This window comes from Podarcis melisellensis (assembly GCF_964234715.1).
Source record: "Podarcis melisellensis genome assembly, chromosome: 10".
NCBI lineage: Eukaryota > Metazoa > Chordata > Lepidosauria > Squamata > Lacertidae > Podarcis > Podarcis melisellensis.
Window position 1 is genome coordinate 44,289,992 of NC_138542.1, and position 15,813 is coordinate 44,305,804.

A 15,813-nucleotide genomic window follows, 5' to 3' on the forward strand; every position below is an offset into this window, starting at 1 on the left:
ATCCTCAAAAGACCAAGGTTTTGCATGCAAGGAAGGGGTGTGTTACATAAATTTAGGGATTCACAGATGTTGCTGCCAACAATTGAGGGACAGATTTTAATGGTTTGGGGCGTCAAACCCTTAACCATACAAATCAAATTCAAAGCTGTAAACCTTTGTCATAAGATCTTTCAAAAATTTCTAAAAGTTGCCAATCAAGGGGGAAACTCATATCAGTTAAAGCTCTCTAGAGCTAAAACATTTTTACTTCTCAGTTTCCACCATTTGCACACAGTTTGCAAAACCTCTGCCTCACTCATTGCAAACAGGCTTTGTTGCCAAGAGCAGACAGAAGGAAGTAACGTTCATAGGAAACCTTTTTTCCTTCAAAAAATTCAGACTACCATCTGAATTATATCTCTAATTTAGCCATATAGTGGCATAGTATAGAAGAAAGAAGGAAACACACACAACTTGCTTCATGCTTTCTAGGTGGCATACATTACAAATAAACATGTCAGGTTAAATTTTGCATCTCAAGTCACTCTTGCTGCCAGCTTTCTCCACGAGTCTTATGTAACAAGATGTGTCTGACTCAACACTTGTGTCCTACACATACTCCCAAGAGGTTTAGAATCTTTTGCTAGGTTCTCTCTGTTTGAGAGGTTTGCTCTCCACATCAGTAACCTGTATCAGCAAGGCTTCAGAGTCACTCTCACCCTATTCTTGGTCCATGATCCAGTGAAGCATGGGGCTGTTCCGTGAGATCATTGAGTGGCAAAGAGGGGTTCCCTTTTGAGCTGTGAGCTACCCAGCCATTGTACTATTTTTAGTCAATGTATCCTTATTTCTTTGTTTTATTGTTTATTTCCTACAAGTTTCTATCTTTTATTTTATTTACCATGGGCATTTTGAAATTTGAAAGGGCATGACCCCAGTGAGAAATGACTAATTGGTTATCTATATGAGATTACTTTTAGCGGAAGAGTCTATTGTCTATGCAGAACTACAGGGGATGATAATTAAGTTTGCTGATAATACCAGCTTCCTGTGCTGTTCTTTACATTAAGTATTAAGAGGTCAGGATATTTAGAGTGCCTTCCAGGATACATTTTAAGATAAGGTCTTCTACCAAGGTTAAAATAGTTAATTGAAGGCTATATTTTATATCAAGCTCTGACAACTTTACTGGTGCCATGATCTATAGAAATAAACCACAGAAAAAGGTTCAAATTAGCACACGCCATTACAACGTTTTAAAGAGTGAATTCCAAAGAATGTTCTCTATAATAATGATTCCTGTTTCCAGTCCTGTATAGGCTTATTCAGTCCATCTTGACCTCAGATACCAAGTTGATATTATTCTACTTTATTGATGGAAGTAGTTCAATTGGCATAGATTTTTAAAACCATTATCTTTTTACTATTTTGTAGTGTCTGCTACCCCTCTTAGTACTCCACAGACAGTCGTCAGTGGACATCCCAAGCCACAGACTCCTGTCACCTCTGCACCATTGACTTCGGGCTCCTTGTCAACTTCTGTTCTACCTGCGGCCAACACAGCAACAGTAGTCGGCACGAGTCAAGTGGCTGGTGGAAGCGCACAGCCAATGTCTGTTTCATTGCAGTCTTTGCCAGTAATACTGCATGTACCTGTTGCAATGTCCTCCCAGCCTCAGATCCTGCAAGGCCATACTGGTACTTTGGTTACTAACCAGCAATCTGGCAACGTGGAATTTATACCTGTACAAAGTCAATCTAATGTTGGCAACTTGACCAAAACTCCACTGTCTCTGTCATCGGTTAATTCAATAAAACCAAGCAGCTCATCTGTGCCCAGCTCTAACATTCAGAGGAACTCTTCAGTCGGTGTTGGGTGTTCTATAGGGACAACTCTAGCTGTGCAGGCTGTATCAACAGCACACCCTGTTGCACAAGCCGCAAGGACTACTTTGGCTACTGTAAGCACATCAGGGGTGTATACTCCTCCCATCAATAGGAATTCCATACAGATGAAGATACCGCTGCCAGCCTTCAGCAGTACAACTCCTTCTGAAGCAAGCACTGCAGCAGCACCTAGAGTTGGTAAGTTTTATATGTCCACTGCACTTGCACTAGGGTAGAAAACTGGTGTACGGGGGAACATGTTGATTTTGAAAGAAATCTGAACTTTCAGAGTTCCATATTTAGTACTCAGTTCACCATATATGATTGACAGTTAAGTGTTTGCAATGATTGCTGTTAAACTAAGTATATGTGTTATAAAGTACATTGCTTAATAGCCAATGAAATGTGGTGGTTTCTCACCTCCTTCAGAGAGTCAAACATCCAGGTTGCTACCACCTTCGCTGCTACCAGCAGATATTTCAGCAAACAAAAAAGCACCTGAGACAGCTGCACAGGTAGGTTGGTTTTTATTTTTCTTTATATGGTTTCAGTTTCTTCCTCATTCAGTAAATCAACTTGGACATTGTTACATTTATAGCAAATACAGATTTTGTTTTTCAAAATGCTAGCAGAAAATTAATGTTACTAAAAAAAATTATACCAGTATGTGACAGGTAGTTGATATACAAGATTATATTTATTTTATTTACCATTTACTTGCCAAAATGACTTCATCTGTGAAGGAACACAAAGATCTGTGTTCCTTCACAGATGAAGTCATATTGGCATGTAAATGGTAAATAAAATAAATATAATCTTGTATAGCTTGAAAAGCCCTAACGCAATTGAACATAAACATTATGCGTGCTCCACCTACATGCATGGGAGTCAGGAATGAAACCCCTGTGTGAAATGGTCACTGCTTGTATATGTACCCTAAATTATGAGAAGAGGCAAATGTGTGTTTATATGGAAGAACAAGAGACTCCGCAAGTTAAAAAGTTAACTCTTGTTATTGACTATAAAAATTAACAACAAATATAAGGACAACATTAAAATGAAAAAAGGCATTAAAAGGAGACTATGGATGCAGAGATTTAAAAAAAATCTGCAAAGGCATTTTCTTTAGAACAGAAAATATCTTAATTTAACATTTTAAAACTACAAGTGAGGAACTCAAACTATATCCTTGTCCTTTCTGTGTGTGGCAGTTATTCTGTCTGCAGTGTTTCTTTCTGTCCCGGTAAGATCTTATGTCTTTCTTTCCACCGGTTGTTGCCTTGGGCGAAGCTGATATTCCATTGTTGTTCCAAAAATTTATCCATTGCTCCATCCCATGCTTCGTTGTTTTGCAACTTTAACAACAGCTGCAAAAATGACTGTCCCAATAAATAACCCGTTTTCACCATTTTCCCTCTCAGCCTGGGAAGAAGAGTGGTTTGTTGAACTGCAAATGATTCAGTAAATCTCAAAATCTTTGAAGTCTTTGCAGTTGTTTATGTTCTGCAGTTCATGATTCATCTTTTCTAGCATGTGTCTGTACTTTAATCCAATTAAACTAATTAACAGGAAAACCTCTGTTTTTTAATGGCGGAGGGTTTTCAGCAGGCAAAGTGCTTTTGCACTCAGTACCTCCCTGCCTCCCGCAATCCATGCCAGAGCAAGAGCCAGGTACCAAGACGACCTGCGAGTGAAGCCCATTCCCCCTTGTCCTAGGGGGAATTTGCAAGGATAATTACCCCCAAGCATCCTTGTTTTTCCTTCGCCAACGATCTCCCCAGTCATGGGAGCTGCATCTATTCAGACCGGAACCAGAAGCCACCTTTGTACTAATATTAAAACATGTCTGTGCAGGCTTCCATAAACAATTTTTTTATTGGGCACCAGAAGTAGCAGAACAAATGTACCTACCTAATACCAATAGGCAGGGAGTTCAAGTGTGTATGTTCTACCACAGTAAAAGATTGGTTCCTCACAAGTGCAGAACAGACATCATGTGACAGTTATAAAACTGCCAGTTCCACATATCAAGTTAAGTAGGTGGGTATATATGGGTTAAAGCAAGTAAGATATGTGAGCTGAGTATCCAGCCCTTCTTTACCATTGGGCAAGTACTAGAAATGAAGTTACTAGTCTGCATTATCTCACGTAGATGAAAGATTTACAACCCTTTTCATTAATATTTTCGTTTCCTGATACTTGTATATATAGGCAAAGTGAGACAGAATGAAGCAAAAAAAATTCCTTCCAGTAGCACCTTAAAGACCAACTAAGTCAGTTCTTGGTATGAGCTTTCGTGTGCATGCACACTTCTTCAGAATGAAGCAGTTACTGGTCATTGGCCAAGCTAAATGTCTGCCTTGAAAGAACCATATTGAGCTGAACCAGGTCTCCAGTTAACCAACATCAATAAGACTAATACTTAGTAGTATTAGTAAGTACTAGTAGTTGGAAAGTATGGGACCTAATAAACATTCATAATATAAAAGAAAGCTCACTTTATTTTAGAAGCTGAAAAAGCATTTGACTAAGTGGAGAGTAAATAGAATATTTCAGAAGTTTGTCCTTTATCTGTGTTTTATACTTACTTTAATAGCCTCAGATAGCATCTGAATCATTATCCATAGCGGTTAGAGAAACAGCAAAATTCAAGGATTAAAATGGTACAGTGGACAGGCAGTGTTTATTTGAATGAAGATTTAGTATTCTGGCCAACACAGATGAACTTCCATGCTAATAAATGCATTTTTTAAAATCCTATAAAATAGAACCAAATTGAGTTTGCCTGTCTGAAAGCACTCTCAATCTACAGATTACCTGTAGAACTAAGGTGCTTATATTCAGATAATTTAGTATTGATATTATTTTAGTAAAATTTGGTATTTACAATTTATTTTAATAATCAACAATTTTTTTGCATCTTGCCTGGCAGTAGAAATGAGATAATAGACACCAGCAGCCACTCCCACTCCACCCTGGCAACCCTCACTCCATCATGACAACCCTCAGTCATCAGTTGTAATGTTGCACAAGAGTGCCCTTGCAGGACATTATAGAACCAAATCTACTTTTCCCAAACACAGTGCATTAACATGCTTCCAGGAAGAGACTGCAGCACCTTTCCGTCCACAACTCCTATGGCCAACATTTGGATATTCCTTTTGTAGTATATACTAACATTCTATAATATTTAAACATTTTTTAAAAAGTTTGGTAAATGTGGGTGTGTATCATATTTTTTCCTTCCTTCTTAAAGAACTTGGGTCCCATAAACTGCCACATAATCTCTCTTCCCTTACTCTGCTTTAGATTTATGTGATCCTCTGTATATGTAGAATAAACTACCTTAGTGATTCCTTTGGAAAAGTAAAGGACTTCCTTAAATTGTCTGCTTATTTCTATAGTTTCAACTGTCAGATAAAACCCTTTAGATTTGTCAAGGCATTTGCTGGGATTTATTGAGTTTGTTTTATGTTTTCTTGTGACGATTTTAGATTTTATTGCATGCTACTTTTAAAACTTTGTTGGAAAGGGAGTGGACAAACAAACAAATAAATATTTGTCTTCCAGAGTGGAAAGGCCACAGGCAGTGGAGTAATTGATCTCACACTGGATGATGAAGATGATGGCTCTTCTCAAGGTAAGCCAGAAGTTATGCATGAATCATGATGGACTTTGACTAACTGGACATCTCCTGCTATTGAAGTTTTAAACTTAAAATGCCATCCAGTGTTCTAGGCAGCGATTCTGATATAGGTATTAGTAATATATTTGTGCAGTGTGTCCTTACATCATTAAAGTATGTTCAAGTTTTGATAGATAACCTACCGTCCTGTTTCAATGTGTTTTCCATGAGTGTATAGGATTGTTCCCACCATCTGAACTTAGTGTTTAGATATTTGTTCTTATATGTTTCAATACTTCTATCTTCATGACTTGAGTTAAGCACATTTGCTGCTGAAAACCTCTGTTCATCCATTCTTAAATTAGATGTCTTAATGTTGTGGTTTGTAGCTGATTCTAGTCATAATATTGTGCTAGTCCTTATATTGTCTCTTTGTGCCTACAGTTAATAAACCCATGATTGATTAGCCATACATTATGTGAATATATTCATGCTTTTCTAGTCCAAGCTGGCTTTGTGCCCCCTACCCTCACTTACAGTGGAAAATATCAAACAAGATACTAACTTTCTCCCATTTTTGTATTGGATGAAATGTGCAGACATAGGGGATTCAGGTGTGAGACAGGCTTGGTTTGGAGAAAACAGCTTTGCAGGCCACATTTGAACCCCTGGGAGGTCATATTTGGCCTACAGGCTGTAGGTTTCCCATCCCTGGTTTAGAAGATGTAAATAAACAAGAGGACCTTGTAGAGCAGTACCCAATAATCCTTTAAACACGTGCATAATGGAGCTATGAGCCTACAGTCATGTACATTTATTCCCATTGAAATTGGCTGGCATAATTATGTTTAATTAAATGTGGAATTTGCTGCCAGCGTATCTTGCTACATCCTATATTACTCTAAATAAGGCAGTTGACACAATGTCTTGAGTATTTCAGAAATTTCATACAGATACTTGACTAGTGTAATATTCTTGAACTGTGGTCATTGCTGCCATTCACAGACATTCTGAAACCTTATAAAATGAAGCTACTACTACTGCTAGCCTTTATTGGCATACGTTAAAATAGTAAAATCATCCAAAGTCATCCAAAGTCATCCATATGTTGTTATTACTACATTAATAGAATGTGAGTTAGTAAGGGTTGCTCTCAAATGCAATATTTTGTCTGAGTCCAGGAATTTGGTGACCACCCCTTCAAATTGCAGGGATCGTCTAATGCTTTTCAGAATGCTATGAAAGGCCTGATCTGAGTTACGAGGCTTATTTGCTGGGTCGCATTGTATAGTCAGAAGTAAGGAGGAGTGGTCACTTTCTGTATGGACTCCAATAAGTAAAGGTACAGGACCCCTGGACGGTTAAGTCCAGTCAAAGGCAAATGGGGTTGCAGTGCTTATCTTGCTTTCGGGCCAATAGAGGAGAAGTTAACATCAGAGTGTAGATTTAGAGAACAGATACAGTACTACACTATGACCCCTTGATGAGATAAAAGTAAACTCATCCTCACCAGGAAAGTTATTCAGTCCATTTGTATGGGCAATACAAAACTCCATAAGTTTTAACCCCAGTTTGTTTGTTAATCTATCCTTAGAGGAGCAGGGAACAGACTGCGGGGTAGGTATTATATCTATCCCTTCAAGGCCCAGTTAGGTTACAATATTTTGGTTGTTGGCCCCAATTTGAGCATTTAAAATGAAGCTGTGAACTGTACAGGTGAGATCCTTTAATTGATGTTTTTATTTCATTGTAAAAACTGAAAGAAGAATCTGTGTTGCAATTGACTGCCACTTCAGCAGTTTTTCAGCTGCTTGTTTCTGTTTATAATTGCACATTGATTTTTTTTCTTTCCTAAGCAGGTGGCAAGAAGCAGAACCAATCTATACCTGCATTGAGCCTGTCAACCCAGTCTTTAGCTCGTCCTCTGCAGCCAGTACAGACAAGCCCTCTCCAACAAGCAGGCATGCCAACAACTAGCCTGTCGCAGACAACCATACATGTTCTCCCCACAGGTAAGACTGCATAGCCTAGGGAAAGGAAATAGTTCAGTATGGAAGGAGAGAGATTCCAGAACAGTGAATTGCCTCTTGGATGCAGTATTTGCAGGCGGCTATAGAAAATGTTGTTTTTTTACACTTAAATGATGCCCAGAGGGGATAATGCAATAAAATATTGTTGACCTAGAGGGAACTACTATGAGAATGCCTGCTTAGCTCTGAAGAGCTTACATCCATTAATCACCAAAGGGATGGTGAACTTACAGACTGAGGTTCAGAAAATTATAGGGGGGAAAGGCATTTGGGTGTATGCACCAGACTGATCCATGTTCTGAAGAATCCAGTTGGGTTTTATAAATTATTTTTTTACCGTAGTTATTCAGTAATTTTGAAAGTTATCTTTTTAATCTTTCCTTTATTCGGTAAATCACATTACTAAAATTTAAGTGTCAATGAACTAAATTTGTATTTGTATTGATTTGTATGCTTTGGTTTTGTGCAGCATATGCTTTCTAGGCTGAGAACATTTTATACTCTTTTGATTACAATTTTGCTTCTAGCCCAGACAACTGTGAATGTAACCCATCGTCCAGTGACTCAGACTCCTGCCAGGCTCCCAATACCAAGAGTGCCTGCTAACCATCAAGTAGTCTATACTACTCTTCCTACACCATCAGGACAGAATCCTGTGCGAACCACAGTCATGCAGAGCCCTAGTTTAAGGCAGGTCAACCCCCCAAACTCTGGTAAGCTCATCTGTCAGAGAAAGGTGTATATTTTAGCAGATGTGCAGCTGTACCTTGGTTCGAAAGGAGATGCCAGTTTTGTTAGAATTCGACAAATATATTGTAGCAGAAAGCTTGCCCAAAAAGCAAGGTGCAAACATACGTATTCAAAGCATTTTAAAATTGGACTTTAGGGTATATGTGATATTTGACTATGTTTTTATAATATCCTATGTACATGTAAAAGAAAGTATAGTTATGGCAAGCTTTAATACTATCTTTTTGTGTCTGCCAAATATTTTTTGTGATAGTTTGCAGTGTTAAGCAAATAAATGACCTAAATTCGTCACAATGTATCATATTATTAACTTCTTTAACATATTGTGCCTTTGTGTATCGCTCTAGGTGTGACAGTAAGAGTGCCTCAGACAACTGCGTATGTTGTAAACAATGGGCTAACCTTGGGATCTGGAGGACCTCAACTCACAGTTCACCATCGGCCAGCTCAAGTGCATTCAGTAAGCACCCGTGTCCAGTTGTTGAGATGAATGTTTGGAGAAGAGTTTATCTCCCATGTCATATTGTTTTTTAGCAGTATCTGTTAGCAATTGGGGACTGGCACAGCTGTACAGTCCCTACTTTAAATGGTCTTACATTCACTCACTCACTCACTCATTTATTTAAAATTATCCTACCTTTCTCAAAAGAGTTCTAGGTGGGAAACTATTATAAAACAATAAAATACAAATTTAAAAAGAAAGTATGTATACTCCATTATTGTGAAACCACACACTAGGAATACTGTGTACAATTTTGGTTCATGTATCCTAAAAAGGATATTGTAAAGCTTGAAGTAGCACAGAAAGGGGCAACTATAATAATCGGTAGCTGGAGCAAGTCTCTAATGAGGAAAGATTACAACTTTGGAGGCTATGTCATTTAGGGGCAAAAGGTAAGTAAGGAGGGAAATAATAAAAAGGTATAAAAATTATACCCTTTTGTATGTGTGGAGAAAATGAATAGATGGGTGAATTGTATGAGTGGAGAAAATGAATCAAGAAAAACTTTTCTCCCTCTCTTCAGATACTAGAAATGAGGTTATCTAGTGCAGCTGCATGCGGGAGATTCAGGGTGGACAAAATAGTGTTTCTTCACACAATACATTTACTCCCCACAAGGTGTAATATGCAGTGCATACCGTTAGTCCCCATTGCATATTTGTCAGCTCTTCATTTTGAAGTGACACCACACACTGCAGCAGACTAATTTGGTTACTTTAATGGACAAACCATTTTCAGCTCTTTCTTGCATTTTTTTAGAATGATAAATTTTAGAAGAGTTGGGAGCCATTATGAAGCTTTTAGAGGGGCTGGATGTGGGTAAAGGGTTAGCTACGCCCACTTTGAGGAATAAGCCAATATTAAATAGCTCCTTTACTCCTTTTGTCTTCTCCAACTTGAAACACAGGAGTGTTTTACGGTGGTGCCTCGCAAGACGAAATTAATTCGTTCCGCAAGTTTTTCTTCTTGCGAGTTTTTCGTCTTGCGAAGCACGGTTTCCCATAGGAATGCATGGAAAATCAATCAATGCGTTCCTATGGAAACCGCCTTCAGACCAGGTCCGGGGACAGTCTGTCCCCCGACCTCTTCTGAAGGTTGGGGGGGCAAGGGCTTTTCTTCCCACCCCCAGCATTTTAAAAAACCCCGGGACAGCGGAGGACTTCTCCGCTGTCTGTGGCAATCTTAAAATGCTGGCGGGCGGCAGCGAAGCCTTCGCTGCCACCCGCCAGCATTTTTAAAAACCCCGGGACCTCTTCTGAAGGCCGGCGGGGGGCGAAAGTCTTTGCTCCCCCCTGCCTGCCTTCCTGGGAGAGTGGAGAAACGCAGCGTGTTTCTCCGCTATCCCGGACGGCTTTTGAAGGCAGGCGGTGCGGGAGCAAAGACTTTTGCCCCCCGCCGGCCTTCAGAAGAGGTCCAGGACCTCTTCTGAAGGCTGGCGGGGGGCAAAAGTCTTTGTCCCCCCTGCCTGCCTTCCCGGGGGCTTTTAAATCACCCTGGGACAGCGCTGTCCCGGGGTTTTTAAAAAATGCTGGCAGGCAGTCTTTGCTCCCCCCGGCTGCCTTCAAAAGCCGTCCGGGATAGCGGGAAGCGCTTCCCTGCTATCCCGGACTGCTTTTAAAATGCTGGCGGTGGGGAGCAAAGCCTTTCGGCCCCCGCCGGCCTTCCTGGACCTCTTCTGAAGGCCGGAGGGGGGGGGGAAAGGCTTTGCTCCCCACCGCCAGCATTTAAAAGAGGTCCCCGGAGATTTCCCTATGGGCTTTCTTCTTGCAAAGCAAGCCCATAGGGAAATTCGTCTTGCGAAGCAACTCGCAAACGGAAAACCCTTTCGTCTTGCAGGTTTTCCGTCTTGTGAGGCATTCGTCTTGCGGGGCACCACTGTATTGTCTTTTCAGACTTGCTAGTTTTAAACGTAATCTTGCGTTTGCTGAGAATTGGTCTTGGGAATGCTTGGATGGTAATGTATGCATTTTGACAATAGGATGAGACAGTCTCCTCTGCCATCCTCATTGCATCTCTTCATTATTCCTCAGGAGCCACTGCGGCCTGTGCACCCAGCCCCACTGCCAGAGGCGCCACAGCCATCACGCTTGCCTCCTGAAGCTGCCAACACCACTCTGCCTCAGAAGCCACACCTGAAGCTCGCACGTGTAGAAAGTCAGAATGGCATAGTTCTATCCTGGAGTGTTTTGGAAGTAGACCGGAGCTGTGCCAGTGTGGATAGCTACCATCTGTATGCATACCATGAGGACCCCAGTGCTACTGTGCCCTCCCAGTGGAAAAAGATCGGGGAAGTAAAGGCCCTCCCCCTGCCTATGGCATGCACACTTACACAGTTTGTGTCTGGAAGCAAATACTACTTTGCAGTTCGTGCTAAAGACATCTACGGACGCTTTGGACCCTTCTGTGATCCCCAGTCAACAGATGTGATTGCTTCTCAAAGCAGTTAAACTTCAGACTCTGAAGGCTTCTACTCTTGCCCCACAATTGTGGCTTACTCTGGTTTTGGGTTTATTCTCATGCATGAAACTCACTGTAAAAAATCCCCCCTGCAGGATTGTTTTGGACAGCAATGTCATACACTACACAAACTCCATAACCAAAACCAAAATAAATTCCTATCCTGCAGTGGGAGAGCCTGTATTTCTGATAAGCTCTTGAAGTACGAAGTCCTCTCTCCTTCCCTCACAAGCTGCTCTGCCTGTTAAGCCGTAAGACAGTGACCCCTGGGAATTTGGCTTCCAGCTGATGTAGGCTGAAGAGGAGTGTCATGCACAGGCCAAAGGGCAGGAGGAGTGTTCAAGGGTCAGGTTAGGAGGGAAGTCAGGATTCAGGGTCTTGCTTTCTTTTGTTTTGGAACAGTGACTAGTCTTACAAGGCACAGCCTGCTTTCTAGAAGGCAAAAGACCTTATATGTGGCCAGTGCTTGAGAAATGTAGGTGTGTCTGCTTATTTGAGGGGTGGGGGATTAAGCAGCCCTCTGGCTGGTTTGTAGAATACTTGCCACCAAAACCAGGGAACATTCTGAAGCCAGTCTGAAAACAGATTTATAGAAAACTTCAATTGCATTTCCAATAGTTTCCTGACCCTCATCTCTATGTCCTCTTTTTAAAAAAAGATTTATTTGTGCCTTAAAACAATAATTTCAAAAGTAAATGTAGTCACACATCATGTGCGCGCTTTCTTCTTTTGCTCTTTCTTTTTAGCCCCAGAGTGTCATAACCTTCCCTTATAGATTCCCCAAAAGTGTAGCACACAAAACCTTCCTGAGTTAATTCCCACTTGAGATCATTCAGGCCATCCATCATTTAACCTGCTAGTTCTGACTGGTCTGTGAAGTTGGGTCATGCAGACAGTATTTGACAATTCTCCTTGGGAAGTTGGTGTGCCCTGTGGATTGGCCAAAGGAGATGTGGGCCACCTAAGACACTTCCTTTTCCTCACATACATGAATCACTTTTTGCTATGCTAAGCCAATCTGATAAGGTCGCTTAAAAGAAAGCAATCAACTCAATCTTCTAATAGAACCTTGCATTCTTTCAATGGCTGAGTCAACACAATAAGCAGTACCTCCACGTCCTTACATCCCAACAAGAGTTAGTGCCCACCACGAACACTTGAATCACACCTGACAGATGTTGAAGAAAGTTTCACTATGCCGTCTTCCAGAGAAAAGCAGCACATCTATTGTCTTCCTGATGTCTCAGTTCCAGTTGGGAAGTGGGTGGCAGCTGTTTCCACTTCATTGACTGACCAGGGTCCAGCAGTTTCCTTAACTTGTTACTTCAAATCTGATAAGAGTTGAAACTGAAATTTAAGGTTTGTAAGAGGATGATCTAAAGTTTGTTGATGCTGTATGTTTTGGAAAGACAGGGTCTTAATTCTCTCATTGTGAGAACACCAAGTAAATTTCCTTACATTTTTTATATGGTATGCCTTATGTCCTCTGAGTTATATTCGTTTTGAGTGACATGAAAGCTTTTCTTGTAAATTTCTGGCTTATCTATCTAATGACTAAAGACAAGAACTATCTTAGAGCTAGATCGTATGTATATGGAATACTTCACCCCCAAAGCAAACAGCTGGCATTTCAACACTTTGTCTCACTTGCCTAACAGTGATGCAGTCACCTACAAAAAATATATTTTTTTCTCTGTTTCAGGTATTTTAGGGCCACCTCTAATTTTAATAAGTATAATGTGGGGGGGGGGCAGAATCAACTCCCATTGGAAGTATACCAAAACCCAAGGGAGAATTTCATTACAAAAATAGATTTATTGGGGAAGGGGCTTACCACTCTGCTGTTGACTCAACAATATCAGTTATGTGTAGCCAAAGATGTAGTTTATTATCTGCACTGGGTCCTTGGCGGTGGAGAAGTTCCTCTTCACTTTTTTTATTGAACTTGGGCAATAAAGTCAAGCCTGGGTGCAACTTGAAGAGAAATGTGTTTTTGTAGGGCTTGTAACACTGGAGAAAGCTGGGTCACATTTTAAACAGCAATTATTCAAGACCTTGCCACCGGAAAGGGGAAAAAAATATGGATGAACATTCCCTAAATATATGCAGGAGAAAAATGTGAACCCTAGTCTGAGAAAAGTACATCTGCATACTTTGTACCTCTTGCCCCTTGTTATGGCGATACAGCAGATAATTAGCTAAGATTTTACTGTTGCTTACTCTTTTTTCTCTAGGACTAGATACTGTTCCATTATCAATCAGCTATAAGGTGTACTAATTACAGCTTCTGTTAAGTTGGATCCAAGATACATACCTTGGGACTTTTGCCTTTAGATCTGTGAATAGAAAATGGCAGTGAGGCTATTGTGGGGGTGGGACTTGCACTTTCTCAAGCAGAATTGATCTGGTCAGGCAAATTATGTAGGGCACCACAAAGGGAAAGGCAGAAACAGGCTTTAATTGAGTTAATTGTCAACAAGAGTTCATAATTAGTGACTTTTTGGCCTTGTATCTGGCGCTGTATTTCTTTTTGCTTTTGCCCCAAAGAAATGAGAGTTTACAAATCTTTATAACAGACATTGGACAATAATATTTCCTTTTCATCAAAGTATTATAAACTAAACTGGATTGCACAAATACCAAGCTGCAGAGTCATTGGAATTTTACTACTCTGTGCTTATTGAGAAACTGTTCAGCTCAGCACTCTCTGTGTGTGTTAAGAATTAGGCAAACCTAAAGTTCTTAAAGAAAAGAAAGGGGGCAGGGAGGGATTTCAGTGTCCACACTTTACTGTGTCAGTATTTCTCCCACTCACCCACCCACCCACCATGTTTTCCTTACTGCAGTATATGGCTGGCCCATGCTTGAAAATTCTGTTTTCTACTTCTATTTAAATGTGATACTGAAGTATATCTCCATCTGTATTTCTGCTGTTTTCTCTTCTTTGCCTTTAATACTTGAGAATCCATGTTCTAGTTAGTAACAAGTTCCATGTCTTAGGAAAGGACAAGTGAAATGTTTTCACTGTTTAAAAATGAGAAAGTGGTGTGACTATTGCTGCTAAATTATTGTGAGTCCCTTAGGTTAACTTGTTTGTTTGTCTCTCCCATTTTATTTCTCGGATTACAGCTAGAAGGCGTTTTCAGGAAGACCTCAGTGGCTAGGAGACTGGAGACTTGGAAGGGGTGGGGTGTACAGCATACATTTTCTGTACTTGCCACTTAATGGGGAAAGGTGGAATGTTCAAGCTGGTTGGCAAGTGTTCTCTGAACTTAAGAGGTTTGTGCTTCAGGGATTGCTGAAGCACTAAGATTAGTTCTGAGCTGCATTTTCAGCATGATTACAGTGCTACTTAAGGTACATTTTGCACAAAAGGGACTCATGAGAAATAGTGGCAAAGCTATTGCTGTCTGGGATATTGCTGGGATGATGCAAGTTGTGCTGCAATAAATCACATTGGTTCACCTTTTCATTTAAAGCTCTGTTGAATACTAAGTGGTCTGCGATCTGAGAACCCATGTTACATGTAAGGTCAGCCTGTAAGTACCTTGTTCCCTCAAATTGCCACATTACAGTATTAAGTAGGAGAACTACAATTGCAGTACACAAAAGTCTAGATGGAACCCCTTTAGTATTTTTATTCAGTCAACAGCAAAAAATACCTAGATTTTTTGAAAACGGAAGCTTGATATATTGAAAATACTGCTTTCTTTTAGTGTGTTTTGGCACACAGTGTTTTGTTAACACAAAGGAAGGTCTTTTAGTATTGCCAAAAACAAGTGATCCCATCCTTCTTGGAACCAGTTTTATGTCGAGAGGTGAATGTAGACATGAGTACAAATTAAAATGTGATATTTTATCATTGAATCTAATCAATATTTTATAACACATGGTTTCTCACATTATTGTGCTGGCTTTCCCCATTTGAAAAAAATTTTAAGTGCTGTCTAAGTTGAAGTTTTATCTGTAAATAAAGTAATTGGACAGCCAAAACCTTGAGGTACTTGTTGGACTTCAGTAACTTATCAGCCACTGGCAAATAAACTCCTACAAAACTCCTTATAGAAACTTGCACTCTTTTTTCCCTTTTTCTTTCTACAGAAGAACGTGTAAATAAAGATAATGTAGGACGTACCAAAAAGTCCATTTTAAGCAGGGCAATGGCAAGTTCTCCCAGACTTTTGTATGCATTGTAGATTAGTGTCTGTATACGTGTTAATTGTAGTGGGGTTTTGTCTGACAAGCCTGAGATTTATACTTTGAAATAAACGACTGGGTTTTTAACCTTCGGCGTCTTGTGTGGTTGGTTCTCATCAAGGCCGTACTGGGTTGTTTTTAAAAAGCTGACCACAAGCCTTTCTATGACAGCAACTTGACCTCTGTTCAAGGCTCCCCACTCCTTTTTTTCTCTTAACTTGAATGTTCTTTAAGAGCACATATTGCACTGGGTGCTCTGGTGAAATTATGTGTGTATAAGCTAAATATAATGAATTTATTTTTAATAGTCAAATGCGAAATGTTATATCTAGCAATAATGCAAATAAAAATGTAGGAAGGCAGACACAAACATTTGTTGTTAAACT

The 15,813-nt window shown here is 40.1% G+C and overlaps 1 protein-coding gene across 9 annotated transcripts in view; it reads left to right on the forward strand.

Annotated features, from left to right (window-relative positions):
* ATF7IP (activating transcription factor 7 interacting protein) overlaps positions 1-15,514 on the forward strand; it is a 69,742-nt gene extending 54,228 nt beyond the window's left edge. For 8 of the 9 annotated variants that reach the window (XM_081928554.1, XM_081928555.1, XM_081928553.1 and 5 more), the window contains exons 9-15: positions 1,414-2,064; positions 2,296-2,381; positions 5,437-5,506; positions 7,348-7,503; positions 8,049-8,234; positions 8,619-8,731; positions 10,804-15,514. In XM_081928554.1, the coding sequence (XP_081784680.1) occupies positions 1,414-2,064; positions 2,296-2,381; positions 5,437-5,506; positions 7,348-7,503; positions 8,049-8,234; positions 8,619-8,731; positions 10,804-11,220 (1,679 nt within the window). In that variant the 3' untranslated portion in view covers positions 11,221-15,514. The remainder of the gene's footprint in view (positions 1-1,413; positions 2,065-2,295; positions 2,382-5,436; positions 5,507-7,347; positions 7,504-8,048; positions 8,235-8,618; positions 8,732-10,803) is intronic. The other variant, XM_081928550.1, reaches the window with a different exon arrangement.
* Positions 15,515-15,813: the final 299 nt, after the last annotated feature.